Consider the following 15717-nt stretch of genomic DNA (forward strand, 5'->3'; position numbering starts at 1 on the left):
AGGGAAACAGGAGAGTGAAAAAATTGGCTTAAAACTCAACATTCAGAAAACTGAGACCATGACATCGGGTCCCATCACGTCATGGCAAATAGATGGAGAAACAATGGAAATAGTGAGAAACTTTATTTTCCTGGGCTCCAAAATCACTGCAGATGGTAACCGAAGTCATGAAATTATAAGATGTTTGCTCCTTGGAAGAAAAGCTATGACAAACCTAGACAGCATATTAAAAAGCAGAGACATTACTTTGCCAACAAAGGTCCATCTAGTCAAGGCTATGGTTTTTCCAGTAGTCATGTATGGATGTGAGAGTTGGACCATAAAGCAAGCTGAGGGCCAAAGAATTGATGCTTTTAAATTGTGGTTTTAGAGAAGACTCTTGAGAGTCCCCTGGACTGCAAGGAGATCAAACCTGTCAATCCTAAAGGAAATCAGTCCTGAATACTCATTGGAAGGACTGATGCTGAAGCTGAAGCTCCCAATACTTTGGCCTTCTGATGGGAAGAACTGACTCATTGGAAAATACCCTGATGCTGGGAGAGATTGAAGGCAGGAGAAGGGGACAACAGAGAGAGATGGTTGGATGGCATCACCAGCTTGATGAACATGAGTTTCAGAAAGCTCCAGGAGTTAGTGAAGGACAGGGAAGCCTGGCATGCTGCAGTCCCTGGGGTCGCAGAGTCAGACACAACTGAGCAACTGAACTGATAGAACTGAAGCCAGTAAAAGCTATGTTGAAAATATGCAAGGTTAAGTCAAGACGAGGATCCCAGTTCAGTTCAGTTCAGTTGCTCGGTCGTATCCGACTCTTTGCGACCCCATGAATCGCAGCACGCCAGGCCTCCCTGTCCATCATCAGCTTCCGGAGTTCACTCAGACTTGTGTCCATCGAGTCAGTGATGCCATCCAGCCATCTAATCCTCGGTCGTCCTTCTCCTCCTGTCCCCAATCCCTCCCAGCATCAGAGTCTTTTCCAATGAGTCAACTCTTCCCATGAGGTGGCCAAAGTACTGGAGTTTCAGCTTTAGCATCATTCCTTCCAAAGAAATCCCAGGGCTGATCTCCTTTAGAATGGACTGGTTGGATCTCCTTGCACCTGAGAAATAACCACCTAACCAACTTGGAAGTTATCCTATTCTTGATTTTACCCTTAAATCAGGTAATATCATCCTTACCATTTAAGTCAACTTTGGATAGGTTTTCTTGAGTATTCATATAATCTTTCAAGTGGTAAACTGAGGTCCAACGAGAATTATGATTTGTCAAATGTTGGTCAACTGGGGTGTTATCTAAGTGGAAGGTTCCAGAAGAAAATGAAAAGTTTGAGTGACCTACAATTTTTAGCAAGCCAAACTGTCTCCAGTGTATTAAAAACTCTACAGGGATTAAAATAACCCACATTTATCTCACTTAGAACTGTTTTAAAAAATTCATTAAGTCAAGTGATAAATGGAAAATTATATAAAAGCTCTTCACAAATAAAGATGAACAATGAAGAAAAGGAAATTCATGTAAGGAAAAAATGTCCAATAAACACAAAAATTTAAGTCTCACTGATCGTGGTTTTTTTTTTTTTTTTAATTAAAACCAGTCACCACTTCACATCAAACGGGAAAAATGTGTTATCGTGGTCACACCCAGTTTTGGCAGCTGTGTTGGAACCTCATTTACAACTGGTAGGAGTGAAAATTGAAACATTTCTGGAAGGCATTTGGCAATACATGGCAGAAGACTTAAAACAGTGCATACTCTCTGACCCAGCAGTTCCCTAGAATTTATCCTGAAGAATGATCACACATGACAAAAAATATCTAATTAAAAGTACTAGCGACACCGGATAGTTTATAAAAGCAAAAACATGGGATCTAACTAAAAATCCCAAAGTAGAGGAAACAGTTACGTTTTGGAAAATCCTAATGATAGGATACAAATAATGATTACAATTATCAACATTTAAATACAAGCTCTGCTCATTTGTAGCTGAATTGCTCAGGGAAAGCTAATTACTCTTTTTGCACCTCAGTTTCCCTGCAAAATACGGGTCGTTGTGAGGGTTAAGTTAATAAACATACCTAAAGCACTTAGGATAACACTGACACATAATAAGAACTCAATAGAAACTTTTTTTTTAAGCAGAGGAACACTGTAGCCTAATATCCTAGAAAAATGTTACTGATTTTAAAAAATGATTATAAGCCAGTACATACACAATATTTTTCTAAAATATACCTCATATATATACATTTCTAAAAATAAAGCCTAGAAGGATATAAAACAGAATAGAAACTGTACATCTCAGGACGTCCCTGGTGGTCCAGTGGTTAGGAAACTTCTACTACAGGGGGCGTGGGTTTGAGCCCTGGTTTGGGAACTAAGTTCCTGCATGCCATGCATGAGGCACACCAAAAAACACACAAAACCCAGCACATCTCTTTAAATAACAGGATTATACATTATCTTCCTTATTTGTGTCTGTATTTAATTTTTTTCCACAACAAACACGTGCTACCCGTACAAAAGGTAAAAGCTATCTATCATCTACCAAATTTAAACAAAACACTGTCATATATTTGCTCCAGTTGGTGATGAGTCCATCCCAAATTAGTAGGGTAGTACGGTAAAGAATCAGAATGGGAGACATTTCTCCTTACGCTTTTATTACTGCACAATACAAACTTGGTCTCTATTTTACAAACCTTATACATAAAAAGTTTTCTTCCCGAAAGCTACTTTAGTCCAATTTCCCTTCTTCCTGCAGAAGGATGATCTAGATTCTCCACGTTATTCTTAGCATTTAAGATAGAAAAAAAAAAAAAAAAATAAGATAGAAAGCCTGTCACAAAAGTGAACTGGCCATATGAGGAAATCAGTGCAAAAACAACTGAGTTCTCACTGGCTTCCATCCTGAGGGAAGAATGCATGGCTGGCAGTGGTGAAATGGGGCAATTATAACATCTTTTCTTGTAACAGCTGAGGGCAAGCCCCAGTGGACAGATTGTCTTAGTCACATGAGCCTTTTGGGGTCTATTTTCTCGAGGTGAACCAGAGGTTTCAGCTGCTCTGCAAAGTTCCTCATGTCATCAGAGACCATGTCCTGCCCAGCTGGTGCAACAACGCTTAGTTCCACGAGATAGGACAGTGACAAGGCCTCAGTGTTGTCTGTGTTCCCTGGCACCAGGATGCGGAAGATCTTGTATACCACGATCTTCATGATGCCTTTCCGGAACAAGTGTCCCCTGGCAACAAACTCGTGGTCCATGCGAAAGCCCATTTCCATGAGGAAGTCAGTGAGGTTCTCAGATGTTGCAATGTCTACGCAGTTACGCACCAGGGCATGGCGGTTCTTGTCTCCCATCTCTGGCTGTCCCAGGTAGCGAAGATGCCAGGGTGCCCCTGCCCTATCCAGAGAGCGTCGGGCCCTTAGAACAAATGGACTGGCCTGCTGGCCCTTAAGGAGGAATACCATCTCGTGGTCAACAAAAGTCTCGGGTTCCATGTTGTCACATAAACCACGAAGGCGGTGGATGAGGCTTTCCAAGCTGTGATCTAAAACACTTCCTGAAGAAGGAAAAAAGCACTATTGAGTTCCATCTTTCATTTTGGGTAATGGAATTAGCAAGAGACTGAAAAAACTTAAATGAAAAACCAAAATAATTTAGTGCAGTGTTTTGTAAACCATAGGCCCAATATATGAGATTGTAGGAGGTTACACTGCCAAGATATTATGTTAATCTCTTTTCAATTTTTTGTACTGTTTTATTTGGTACTAGAAGTTAGGCCTTGTTTAGTAATGCTAACCTCTAGCAGACTTTGGGGTTTAACAGGCAACAGTATCTACCTAGAATAATTATTTTATTCCATTCTATTATAAAATAATATATATTATTTTATATAAGACAAAAAATACTAAATAAAACAGCATGTGTGTGTGTTAGTTGCTCAGTCGTGTCTGACTCTGCAACCTCATGGACTGTAGCCTGCCAGGTTCCTCTGTCCATGGGATTTTGCAGGCAATACTAGAGTGGGTGGCCATTTTCTTCTCCAACAGAATAGTGTATTTCCCTGCAATCTCTTTTCACTTTCCCGCTTTATTTTTCTTTAGCTTATCACCTCAACTCTTTAGTCATCTTTTAACATATCAGTGTATTGACTTTTTAATAATTTTTCTTTCTCTACTGCTGATACTCCAATGTGAGAAACATATTCCTTTATTGACTAAATCTGTTAAAGTAAATAAAAATATACTACTATAACTACAGTAAATATTGGCAGTGGTATTCAAATGACTAAATTTTTGGAAAAGCAACAGAGTGGGTCCCAGTTATCAAAGGACAGAAGATCACAAGAGTAGGGAGTAGGTCCTACATTCAGAACAGTGTCAGCCATGTGTTTTTTCATTCTTCAAACATTTAAGGAGCTTTGTTAAGTGCTGGTTCATACACTTACACTTACTGAATGGCACCATGCTAAGAAGTAGGGGGCCTGGCCTGCCCAGAGATTATAGTTTAGTGGGGGAAATGAAAAAAATAAGTAAACCAATAAACAAGAGATAAACGGGGTGTTGAATAGAGAGCAACCAGTATGGGTGGAGAAGAGGAGACCTCTTTGAGGGCTTGGAATAGTCAGAGAAGATCTCTAAGGGAATGACAACTGAGTTGAGGCCTGAGGAATAAATATGAGATGGCTATGTGAAGGGCTGGAACAAAGTATAGACGCCGGGGGATCAGAGGTAGCAAAGAGCTTGGGGAATCCAAAGAAATGAAAGTGTGGCTGAAGTATGGTAAGCAAGATGGAAGATGATCATGAAATGAGCATTTGGGATGGGCCAAAGCAGGCAGGACTTATGTGTCGCCCATGCTAAAGGCTGTATTTTATTGTACGGCCACTGGGCAGTTATTAGCTCCACACTTTATTCTCCATGCAACAAGGAAAGATATGACTGGATTTACATTTTAAAAAGATCATTCTAGGAAAATTGGTATGGATGCTTCAACCAGACAGGGTCACATGAAAAAAAGTGGCAATGAGGGGAGGCGGGTCCAAGTTAAAAAAGGCTTAAGAGACACGGTTTTCATATGTAATGCATGAGATGATATTATGCCCTGGATCAAAACACAAGATGGAGGAAACTTCTGAATATGAATTATATATTAGATGATATCAGAAATATACTATGACTCTTTCAGGTAATAATGATAGTATTGGGGTTATTAAGGAAAATACGCTTGCTTTTTTAGAGATGAATACTGAAAGTGTTTGGGGGTAAAATGTTACGAGATCTGAATCTGTCTTCAAAAACGGCAAAAGGAAAAAGATAGAGCAAATATGGCAAAAGGTCAGAAACAGACATCTAGATGACTAGATCTAGAAATCTAGGCTGACTGTTCACAGGAATTCCCTGGTCATCCAGTGGTTAGGACTTGGTGCTCCCAATGCAGGGGACCCAGGTTTCATCCCTGGTTCAGGAGCTAAGATCCTGCATGCCATGCTGCTGCTGCTGCTAAGTCGCTTCAGTTGTGCCCGACTCTGTGCAACCCCATAGACTCTATTTTCTTTTCTCTGAGATTGATTCCTGAATGCATGGCTTAAGCAACTGATGACTGACAGCGGCACTTACTGAGATGGGAAAGGCTGAAGTAGAGGCAGATTGAGGAGTGCAATTAACAATTTTATTTTGTCCATTGTAAGTTACTAAACGGATGATCTGAATTAAAGTCTAAATTCTTCCACTAAAGATTAAATGACCTCCAGAAAATCATAACCCTCCCTGGTCTTGAGCTTTCTCATCTGGGAAAGTTACTTCACTTCTATTTCCTGATCTAGAAGATGGAACTAATAACAGTATCATAACATTACCATATGATCTATTAATCTCACTTCTGGGCATTCACTCCTAAAGAATCCAAAGCAGGATCTTGAAGAGGTATGTGCACACTCATGTTCACTGAGTATTATCTATGATAACAATTTGGGTAGAAGCAATCCAAATGTCTGACAGACAAACGAATAAAGAAAATATGGTATGTACATACAGTGGAACATTATTCAGATTTTTAAAAGGAGATTCTCTTACATGCGAAAGGGTTAATGTTGAGGATATTATACTAAGTGAAATAAGCCAGTCATAAAAAGACACATACTGAATGCTTCCACTCCTATGAGGTTATCTAACGTTGTCAAAATTAGAAACATCAAGTAGAAAGGTTGTTGCCAAGGCCTACGGCAAGGGGAAAGGAGGAATTAGTGTTTAACAGGAATAGAATTTCAATTCTGCAAGATGAAAAAGTTCTAGAGATTAGCTATACAACAATGTGAAATACTTAACATTACTGAACTGTATGCTTAAAAATGTTTAATATGGTAAACTTAATGTTATGTATTTGTGACCATAATTAAAAGTAAATTGGGGAATAAAAGGGTGCCAGAAATTATGCAGGTAGCTTTTATATAACAGCCTCTCATCTCCATGGAAAGCGGAACAGAAAACAGGAAAACAGGTAATTCAAGCTCCCTAGTTCACTTACCCTGCAGCAGGTACTCCATCATGTTAATGGTGCCCCCGGTGACAGGCATCATGGTGACTGGAGGTGCCTCCATGTTTATCTGTTTAAGTTGAAAACGACAGAACTAGATTTGGAATCCCCAGTCAGGTAACACACAGGATACACCTGGGGAAGAGTTATACTTGTTAATACATGGGAGAGGCAGAGAGAGACCAGATCTGCTTGGGTCATTGGCCTGGAGATGAAAATTCATTCATCCACCCATTCAAAACTTTAGTAACTGCTATAGGCCAGTTTCAGGTGATCCAGAAATACACAAAGGAGGCCTGATCATGGAGTTACAGCATAATCTTTCAGTCTCAAGGTCTGAAACCCTTCAATGGTTTTCTGTGCACCCTGGGACTCAATGTCTTTCTTCTAAAATGAGGCCATGATATTAACCCCCAAGTCTTTGTGGCTCAGATGACATAATGGACCTGCAACTAAAGACTGAAAAGTGACTTAAGGACTCTTGTATGCCCTTCAATTTACAGATGAGGATGTTGAGGCTTGGGGAGGAGCCTAAGGACACACAATAGGTGGGTGGCAGAACCTATACCAGACTAAAATCTAGGCGTTCCACCTCTCTAAAAACCTTTTAAAGAGATTGAAGCGAAAGCACGAAGTTCTTTCCACTGATGCTTTGTGTTAGTCGTTCAGTCGTGTCCGACTCTTTGTGACCCCATCGACTTAGGCCTGGCTTCTCTATCCATGGGGCTTTCCAGGCAAGGATACTGGAGTGGGTTGCCATTTCCTTCTCCGGGGGAATCTTCCCAATTCAGGGATCAAACCCGGGTCTCCTGCATTGCAGGCGGATGCTTTACCGTCTGAGTTTACTAGGGAAGCCCCAATGATGCTTTAGGGCCTCCTAAACCCAGCATCAAAACGTGCCCACTTATACCAAAAACACACCGCCAAGCGCGTTCCAGCCTCTTCCAGGAAAGCGGGGGACCGTATTCACCCGAGCACCTCGGAGCTTTCGAGCAACAATCACCACCCCCAGCCCTAAACTTGAAAACCCCTAGGCAGTGCAACAATTCTCTCGCCTCTTCCCACGTCTGACAAAAACCTTTCGTCGCGCAAACCTCGACACCGCCACTCTGCGACGTAAGGGTGCCGAGAGGACAAAAAAAGTCTCTTCCGCTGTACGGCAAGCAGGGGCGCATGCGCAAACTCCGATGCTGCACGGAAGATGGCGGCCTCCTTAGGAGGGGTCCTTTGGGAGATTCAGGCGGCATTGCAGTCATACGCCATCTTCCAGGAAAATATTTTTTTCAACTGTGAAGACCTGGACGTGTTTTTGTCCAGGAAATCTCTTGGACCTGAAAGGACAAAGAGACCCTGGGGAAGAGAGCTTCAGAAAAAGAGGAGAGATTGTCGTAAAACAGAAACTTATTTTGGGTGGGTATCTGATGATAGAACTTCCCAGTTGCTCAGCGGTAATGAATCTGCCTGCAGGAGACACAGAAGCCTCTGGTTGGATCCCTGGGTCGGGAGGATCCCCTGGAGGAGGGCACGGCCGGAGGTTCACTCAGAACAGCTCCCGCTCCTAAGGAAGAGCTGCGCTTGGAGACTTTTGGTCCTCATCTGGCCCCTCCCTCCGGCCGGCGTGCGCGGCCCCGCGGGGCTGGGGTGGGGCCCACCTGCGCCTCCTGGGGGGCGTGCAACCCGCCTCAGTGGGACTCAGTCTCCTAACCACCGCCGCCGCCACACCTTACATCAGTTTGGCTTCTGATGTTTTCATTTCCCTTGCTGAGGTGCTGCTTCTGGGTTAAAGTCATCTTATTGCCTGTCCATTTGTAGACAGGACAAGGTCGCTCGAATAGATCAGGAGTCGAGCTCAGAGTGGGCTTCCCTGGTGGCTCAGATGGTAAAGCGTCTGATCCCCTGGAGAAGGAAATGGCAACCCACTCCAGTACTTTTGCCTGGAAAATTCCATGGCCGGAGGAGCCTGGCAGGCTACAGTCTATGGGATCGCAAAGAGTCGGACACGACTGAGCAACTTCACTCACTCCGGCTCAGAGTAGGTCAAAAGTACACACATGTTGGGAGGAGTGGGAATCAAAACAGAAGGAGGGTTGCCAAGTACAGCCAGGACTAGGTGTTCACCATGTATGCTTAATAAAGGCCAGAATCTCATCTGTCTCTGGTGGGAGGGTCTGTTGGTTTCACTGGATCGAATTCAACCGATCCGAACCAGTTTCATGGAATAAAACACTGGACTTCGGTGGCCACTGTTCCCATCAAGAAAGGATGGTCGCGTTTGGAAGTAAACATGTTGGAGAGCTGTAAACACCACAAACCTAAATACAGGTCACAAGGCTGAAACTGGGTCTAATCAGACCTGAAACCAAGGAAAAGAATTCGGCTTTTCCAGCTGGCTCTCCTATGAACTTTTGATGGTTTACTGCAGCTGGATTACAGGCACTTCCGAAGGTAGTGAGTCCTGTGGTGGGTCTTCCAGGCAGTTCTGGATAAGAGGCACTTTCCAGACTTCAAGACCGCAGAAGAAAAGTGCAAGAGTCAACTTTGAGTCAAGCTCAAAGGTAGTAGATCCAGGGACTGACAGATTAACCTACAAAAGTGACAAGAACAGTGGGAAAAACTAGCTGTTCTGCCCCAGGGGTGAGGGAAAATGTCTCAAATTGCAAACACTTACATCTATGATGCCCCAACAGACTTTATTGATTTTCAGTCAAATCATGACAAAGACACCGAAGGCATAGATTCTTCATTTGAGAAGGCCAGTTGGAGGATAAGGTACTGAGAACTGTGGAAAAACACCCTTTATCCTTTGATTCGCTGAAGAAAACACCAGTTACAGGAAGAAGAGAGAAGAACTGCAGACAGGTGAGGTGCCCTTCAGGTTCAAGGTGCACCCATTGCCTTAATTTGTCATCATTAATCTGTCAGAGAAGAAGGTGAAGAATACAACCAAGCCTGAAGGCCCAGATTCAGAATCCACAGCTGGAGGAAGAACTGAAACAGCAGAAAGCAGCAGCTTGCTTCGAGGGTAGTCCAAACACCACCATCTACCTCAAGCCCTTTTGTAGGGAAAGAGTAAATTAGCCAAGATGGCATGGTCAGGCCCTCTCTCTCTTGCCCCACATTTTGTAAATAATGATTATGTAACATCTGAGCTCATTTATAGCACTGCTCATGGGCATCAGGAGGTACTCACTTGGCCAAGGGCTTCTGTTTTTCTCTAAGCATGTGTGAGCTTTACCTGGAAAGCCCTGGTGGGCTATGTTATGGGTATGTGACGTTATGGCTGTTACTACGGCTGCTGATCAGCCAGGAGAAAGACTGCATTATGTTACATTATGGCTGTGTTATGGCCACCTTCTGGTTAGGTTAGGTTATGTGATGTTATGGCTGCCGCTACGGCTGCTGTGTCAGCCAGGAGAGAATAAAGGTGTCTGCAGTTCCTACTGCTCCTTGCATCTTCTTCCAGCCTCTTAGCTCGTGTCTTGCCTACTCTGGATTCAAAGAATAGTGCGGCACAGTGAGACACAGGCTGTAGCTCACCAGGCTCCTCTATCCATGGAATTTTCCAGGCAAGAATACTGGAGGGGGTTGCCATTTCCTACTCTAGGGGATCTTTCTGACCCAGGAATTGAACTCCTGTCTCCTGTGTCTTTTATATTGGCAGGCAGATTCTTTACCACTGAGCCCACCTGGGAAGTCCCTGCTAACCGTCAGACTGCCAGGGAATTCCCTTTTTAAACATTTTTAATGACATTTACTCAAATTTTACCTGGCATTTCAGAAGCGGCATTGAAAAAAAAGAATGAGTAAGAAACGGGTGGACAATATGGTAAAACTTGGACAAAGGCTCAGGAGTTATAGGGATGGGTTTCTGTATAAGGATGTGAGGCCTGGCGCTTAGAAGGGAGCTTGCTTCTGTCTTCTGTCGCTACCCAGCTGTGCAACCTTGGGCAATTCACTTCCCCTCTCTGAGCCTCAGCTTCCTTTGTTATAAAATAGAGTTAAAAATAGTACTTTCTGAAGCGGGGGAGGTTGTAAAAATAAAATGAGATGTTTATGAAACACAACATAGAGCCTGGCTTATTGTAAGCAATCAATAAATGATAGCTATTATTATTACACTTTATATCTCTCATTTGAGCAAACACATTCTATCTTAATGAATATATTTTGTGCATGTCTCATCCCCCAAAGTCAGAGAAGGCAATGGCACCCCACTCCAGTACTCTTGCCTGGAAAATCCCATGGATGGAGGAGCCTGGTGGGCTGCAGTCCATGGGGTCGCACAGAGTTGGACACGACTAAAGTGGCTTAGCAACAGCAGCATCCCCCAAAGTAGATTATAAACATCTTGAAGGGAGGAATCATGCATTTCCTTTTATATGTTTGTGTCTTAGACAGCTCAGGCTGCTGTAACAAAATATAAATGAAATGGCTTAGGAACAACAGAAATTTATTTTACATAGTTCTGGAGGGTGGACATCTGAGCTTAGGGTTCCAACATGATTGGGTTCTGATGAGCGCCCTCTTAAGGTTGCAGCTTGCCATCCTCTCCTTGTAGCCTCACATGGTGAAGACCAGAGAAAACTCCCTCTGAACTCTCATTAAGGGCACTAATCCCATTCACAGGGGCCCCCTTTCCTCTTGACCTCTTCTAACCCTAGCCATTTCCCAAAGGCCCTTGCTCCTAATACTGTCACATTGGCAGTAGTATTTCACCAATACCAGAAGTATTTCATTGGTAGGAGGGTTTCACCATAAGGATTTGGTGAGGGGGGACACAAACATTCTGTCTACAACAGTGTACTTTATAGGTAGTGGGTGTTCAAAACTGTTGAACACATCAAAATGACTACCAGTTATTGAACAGTTGCTATATACAACTTTACACTGTATGTGTGTAACTATGTCAAATACCTCCCAAAGGTAGCTATTACCATCTCCATTTTACAGAGGAGGAAAAAGAGGTTCAGAGAGGTGAAGTGACTTGCCCAAAGCCGAATCACCAGCAAATGGCAGGACTCAGATTCAAAATCAGTTCTTTCACTTATAAACCTATCTCTTTAGCATGCCTCCCTCTGAATTCATGGGCTCTTTCTCCACAGTGAATTTCCTCAATTATTGCAATTAATGGCACCAAAGAAGGAGAAAACGTCATACATTAATGCTTCCTAGCCCATCACTAGACTGGGCTCCAAGGAGTAAGACTAGCTCTTGGCCAGTCTTCATCAGAACAGCAGACCATCAACATGGATTGCAGGGTACACTTACCCATACACAGTTCCTTCATCAATTTTCTAGAATAGCCTGATATAAATTGACAGATCTATCTCTCTGTTATCTGAAATGCTAGGATATCAACCTTAGTGTTACACACTAGTTAATTTCCCTAGGAAAAGCTGCTTCCTGTGCACAGTCCTCAGGGAAATGTATAACTGCTCTTTTCAGCCTAGTTGTTTTCCACCATCCTTATAAGTTCATGCCACTTCTCAGAGTAAAAACCAAAGTTCTCACTATGCCTACATGGTCTGCCCTCATCACCTGTTACCTCTCTGACCATTTCCATCTGTGTCTGCCCCCGCTCCATTCACTCAGCTCCAATCACACTGTTCTCACTGGTCTTACTTGAACATGTCATGGAGCCTCCCATCTTAACTGTGGTACAGTCAATCTGGAGCGCTGCTTTTCTACTGAACTGCAGGATTCACTCTCTTGTTTCCTTTTGGTCTCCTCTCACATCTTTACTAGGCATGCCTTCCCTGAGCACCCATTTCAAATTGTAATCCACTATCCACCCTGTATTCCCTCATACACTGTTGTATTTTTCTTCACAGGACATTTGACTAGGTGATATACTGCCTATTTACCAATTACTTGTTTATTTTCTCCCTCCCCATTAAAATCACAAGTTCCATGAAAGCAGAGTTTTATTTACTACAGTATTCCCAGCTCCCAGAATGATGCCTGGCATAGTGCATAAACTTAATAAATACTACTTTTTTTGAGAGAATGATTTGAAGAGAACAGAGGTTACTAGATGCTTTTCTTGGTCTCCTAAATTTAGTCCGCCCTGAATTCAGCAGGAGAACCTAAGTCCTTAAATTCCAAACGGGAAACACTGCATCTTTCTTCTAGGTATGTGTTGTCTAATATGACAACAGTGAACCACATGTGGTTATTAACCACTTGAAAAGTGCCTAGTTCAAATTGATTTAAGCTCCCAGTGTAAGATACACATTGGACTTTGAAGACTTAGTATGAACTATATCGATAATTTTATATATTGATTACATGTTGAAATTATATTTTGGATATTTAGTGTTTAATAAAATAAATGATTAAATTTAATTTCACTTGTTTCTCATTTTTTACAGTGTGGCTAGAATATTAAAAATTGCATATGTGACTCACATTCTATTCCTATTGGACAGCACTGCTGTAGGATCTAGATTTGAAGATATGGATTTAAAGCCTGACTGATCTAGGTTTGAATCTTGGCTACTGTTTACATGGCCTTAGGCAAGTTATTTACATTCCTAGGCCTTCAGCAGTGCCTGGCACATACTGTGTATTGTAGGTATGCAATGAATCAGAGCTATCATTAGGAGAATGGTTTAGGAACTGCGGAATGTTTAATTTGGAAAACACTTGAAAGGGTGGAAATAACATCTGTCCTCAAATATATAAAATTATAACTAATCTAGCAAGGAAAGAGTATAGAGAAAGAGGAAGGAAATAGCTTACTTTTACTGAGCATCAGATGCCAGATACTTTGTACCCATATATCTAATTTAAACCTCACAACAATGGTAATTTAATCCACTTAATAAATAAGTTAACAGAAACTAAGTTATTTGCTAATAACTGGTAGAGTCAAGGTTAAAACCCAGATCTGTCTGCCTTCAGATATTTTGCTTACTGTTCTGAGCCACTCTGCATCCTAAGAAAAATTTATTTTGTGTAGTTCCAGAGGAAAGGACTAGAAATGATGGGAAAAAATTATAGACAGATTTTGGCTCCATGTAAGGAACAATTGGTCACAGTGATGATGTCTAGTAATGAAGAGGACTGCTTGGATAAGTAAATTCCTTTCCAGTGGAAATATTGAAGCCGAGATTACGGTAGAAAGAATTCTTGCCCGGAGTGGGAGATTGAACGCTTACATTGCTTTGATTCTTGGACAATAGCCACTGTTAAGCCACAGCATTTACATAAAAAGTTTTAGGCAGTTGAGAAACACCTCCATAAACAAGCACATATGTATTAAAAGGCAAAGTCTGATAAACATGGACACAAAGTACATCTTAGAGTTGAAAAAATAAGGTAGTTGAAACTTATGATATCATAATTCATGGAGAACACCTAGCTTTAGTAATTCTTCGCCTCTGGATTTTTTTTCTATTATGAAAACACCGACATCATTATTAATAGTAACCATCATGAGCAAAACACCCAATGACAAATAATAAATAATACAATTCTGGCTCTAAAGGTGTTTGGTTTGCAGAGAGACAGGTAAAGCACCCCAGGTTATTTTGTGCCTAGTGTTCTTCATTGGCTGCTGACTCAAGAGTTCACCTTCTTACCCCACCCTCGTGTGACAGGCAGCATCAGCCAATTCAACCTCTTAATCTTAAGGCGGGGACCTAAGAAAGTCTGTTGCAGAAGAGTAATTGGCCTATTTACTTGCTGCTTTCCACTTAGCCCGGCCAACCCAACCCCAGCCTCTGGTTGACCAGGTGTCAAGGTGCCTCAGGGGATAGGCTATAATAGTTAATGTATTACACATATCCATAAAAGATTAAAGATTAGCTCTGTTTTAGCTGAACTGTAACTGTCTGTTTGGGTTTCCCCCCTCTTAGGTCTGTGTGGGGAAGTCAGTGTTGTTTTCTATCTGAGGATAATTAACCCACTGGGTCTCAGATTTCCTAGACAGAGGCCCCTTTAGTGTGGGCTTACTGTGTACTGTACCAGACTCTGGGGTAAGCACTTTCAGTGAATCCAGATCACTCATTTACTCCCCACACCCACCTTCTGAAGCAGGTGGTGTTCTTCCAGTCTTGTAACTGCAAGAATTGTGAGTCTGCCATGTGGTATCTTTGGAAGTAAGAGTTTGTTTCAGATCCCCTAAGATTTCATCGTCATTAACCCCTTCTTTGGGTTGGAGGATTATACACTATCAACTCAAACCATTCCTGTAGGACACTCTGCATATAGCCCAGAGGAGCTAAAGAAACCCAGGGGGGCTCCACGGAGAAGAAGAAGGGCCAGGGTCAACACACTAGTGCTTAGCACTTAAGATAGATCCTGAAGTCAAGCTACTTGGGTTAAAATTCTATCACTGTCTAGCCATGTAAGCTTGGGCCACTGGCTTTGCCTCTGTGAAGCTCATGTTCTCCTCTCTCCAGTGGCGACATGCTAGTGCTTCCCTTTAAGGTTGTTATGAGGACTGACTGATACATTTGGCACATAGCAAGTATCAATAGTAGTTTTAACTATTCTCATTTTGATTTCAGGAGTTGGATTCTATTAAATGTGGGTTAAAAACAAACAAACATGGGTCATATCTGGACCCAGTTGCATACTGGTGTGTGGCCTTGAACTGGTCACTTGATTTCTCTGAGTCTGTTTCTTAACCTGTAAAAAAGGGAAATGATACACTTGACAGGACTGCTATGAAGAGTACATTATGGGACATACAATGTGTTGAGCATGTAATAGGTGTTTGCAGAGAGTGCCTTCAAGTAGCTTGGTTGTGGAGGCAGGGCAAAAACATTAAAAAGAGAACAAATAAAAATAAAAATTTAAGGAGATCATATATGAATGCATATATGTGGAATCTGAAAAAAAGTGGTATAGATGATCTTATTTCCAAAGCAGAAATAGAGACACAGATGTAGAGAACAATCAATGGCTACCAAGGCGGGGAGGGGATGTGATGAACTGGGAGATTGGAATTGACTTGTACACACTATTGATAGCATGTATAAAATAGATAATGAATGAAAACCTAGGGTATATTGCAAGGAACTCAGCTCAGGGCTCTGTGGTGACCTGAATGAGAAGGCAATCCAAAACAAGAAAGGATATATATGTATGTATGACTGATTCACTCTGTTGTACAGTGGGAACTAACACAGCATTGTAAAGCAACTATACTGCAATTAAAATGTGTTTTAAAAGTTTT

At 42.0% G+C, this 15717-nt stretch overlaps 1 protein-coding gene across 3 annotated transcripts; it reads right to left on the reverse strand.

Moving 5' to 3' along the window:
* Window positions 1-1549: 1549 nt before the first annotated feature.
* MED18 (mediator complex subunit 18) lies at window positions 1550-7602 on the reverse strand. Of its 3 annotated transcripts, none has more exons than XM_015093651.4 (3): window positions 7455-7602; window positions 6525-6603; window positions 1550-3558 (listed from the first exon to the last, which is right to left on the reverse strand). In XM_015093651.4, the coding sequence occupies exons 2-3, from the start codon at window positions 6595-6597 to the stop codon at window positions 3005-3007; spliced, it is 627 nt and encodes a 208-aa protein (XP_014949137.1). In that variant the 5' UTR covers window positions 6598-6603; window positions 7455-7602; the 3' UTR covers window positions 1550-3004. The 3 variants fall into 3 exon arrangements, with proteins under 3 accessions (XP_014949137.1, XP_004005118.1, XP_012006137.1); XM_004005069.6 differs by having other exon boundaries at window positions 6525-6668; XM_012150747.5 differs by having other exon boundaries at window positions 6525-6668; window positions 7444-7602.
* Between the last annotated feature and the right edge of the window lie 8115 nt (window positions 7603-15717).

The sequence above is a fragment of the Ovis aries genome, chromosome 2 (genome assembly GCF_016772045.2).
Source record: "Ovis aries strain OAR_USU_Benz2616 breed Rambouillet chromosome 2, ARS-UI_Ramb_v3.0, whole genome shotgun sequence".
In the NCBI taxonomy this organism is placed as follows: Eukaryota; Metazoa; Chordata; class Mammalia; order Artiodactyla; family Bovidae; genus Ovis; species Ovis aries.

Excerpts from the sequence above, each read along its gene's own strand:
- MED18 (XM_015093651.4), bottom strand. The coding sequence starts at position 6,597 with ATGGAGGCACCTCCAGTCACCATGATGCCTGTCACCGGGGGCACCATT. Across the intron at positions 3,559-6,524 it reads GATGGAGTACCTGCTGCAGG|GAAGTGTTTTAGATCACAGC; the intron begins GTAAGTGAACTA and ends TTCCTTCTTCAG.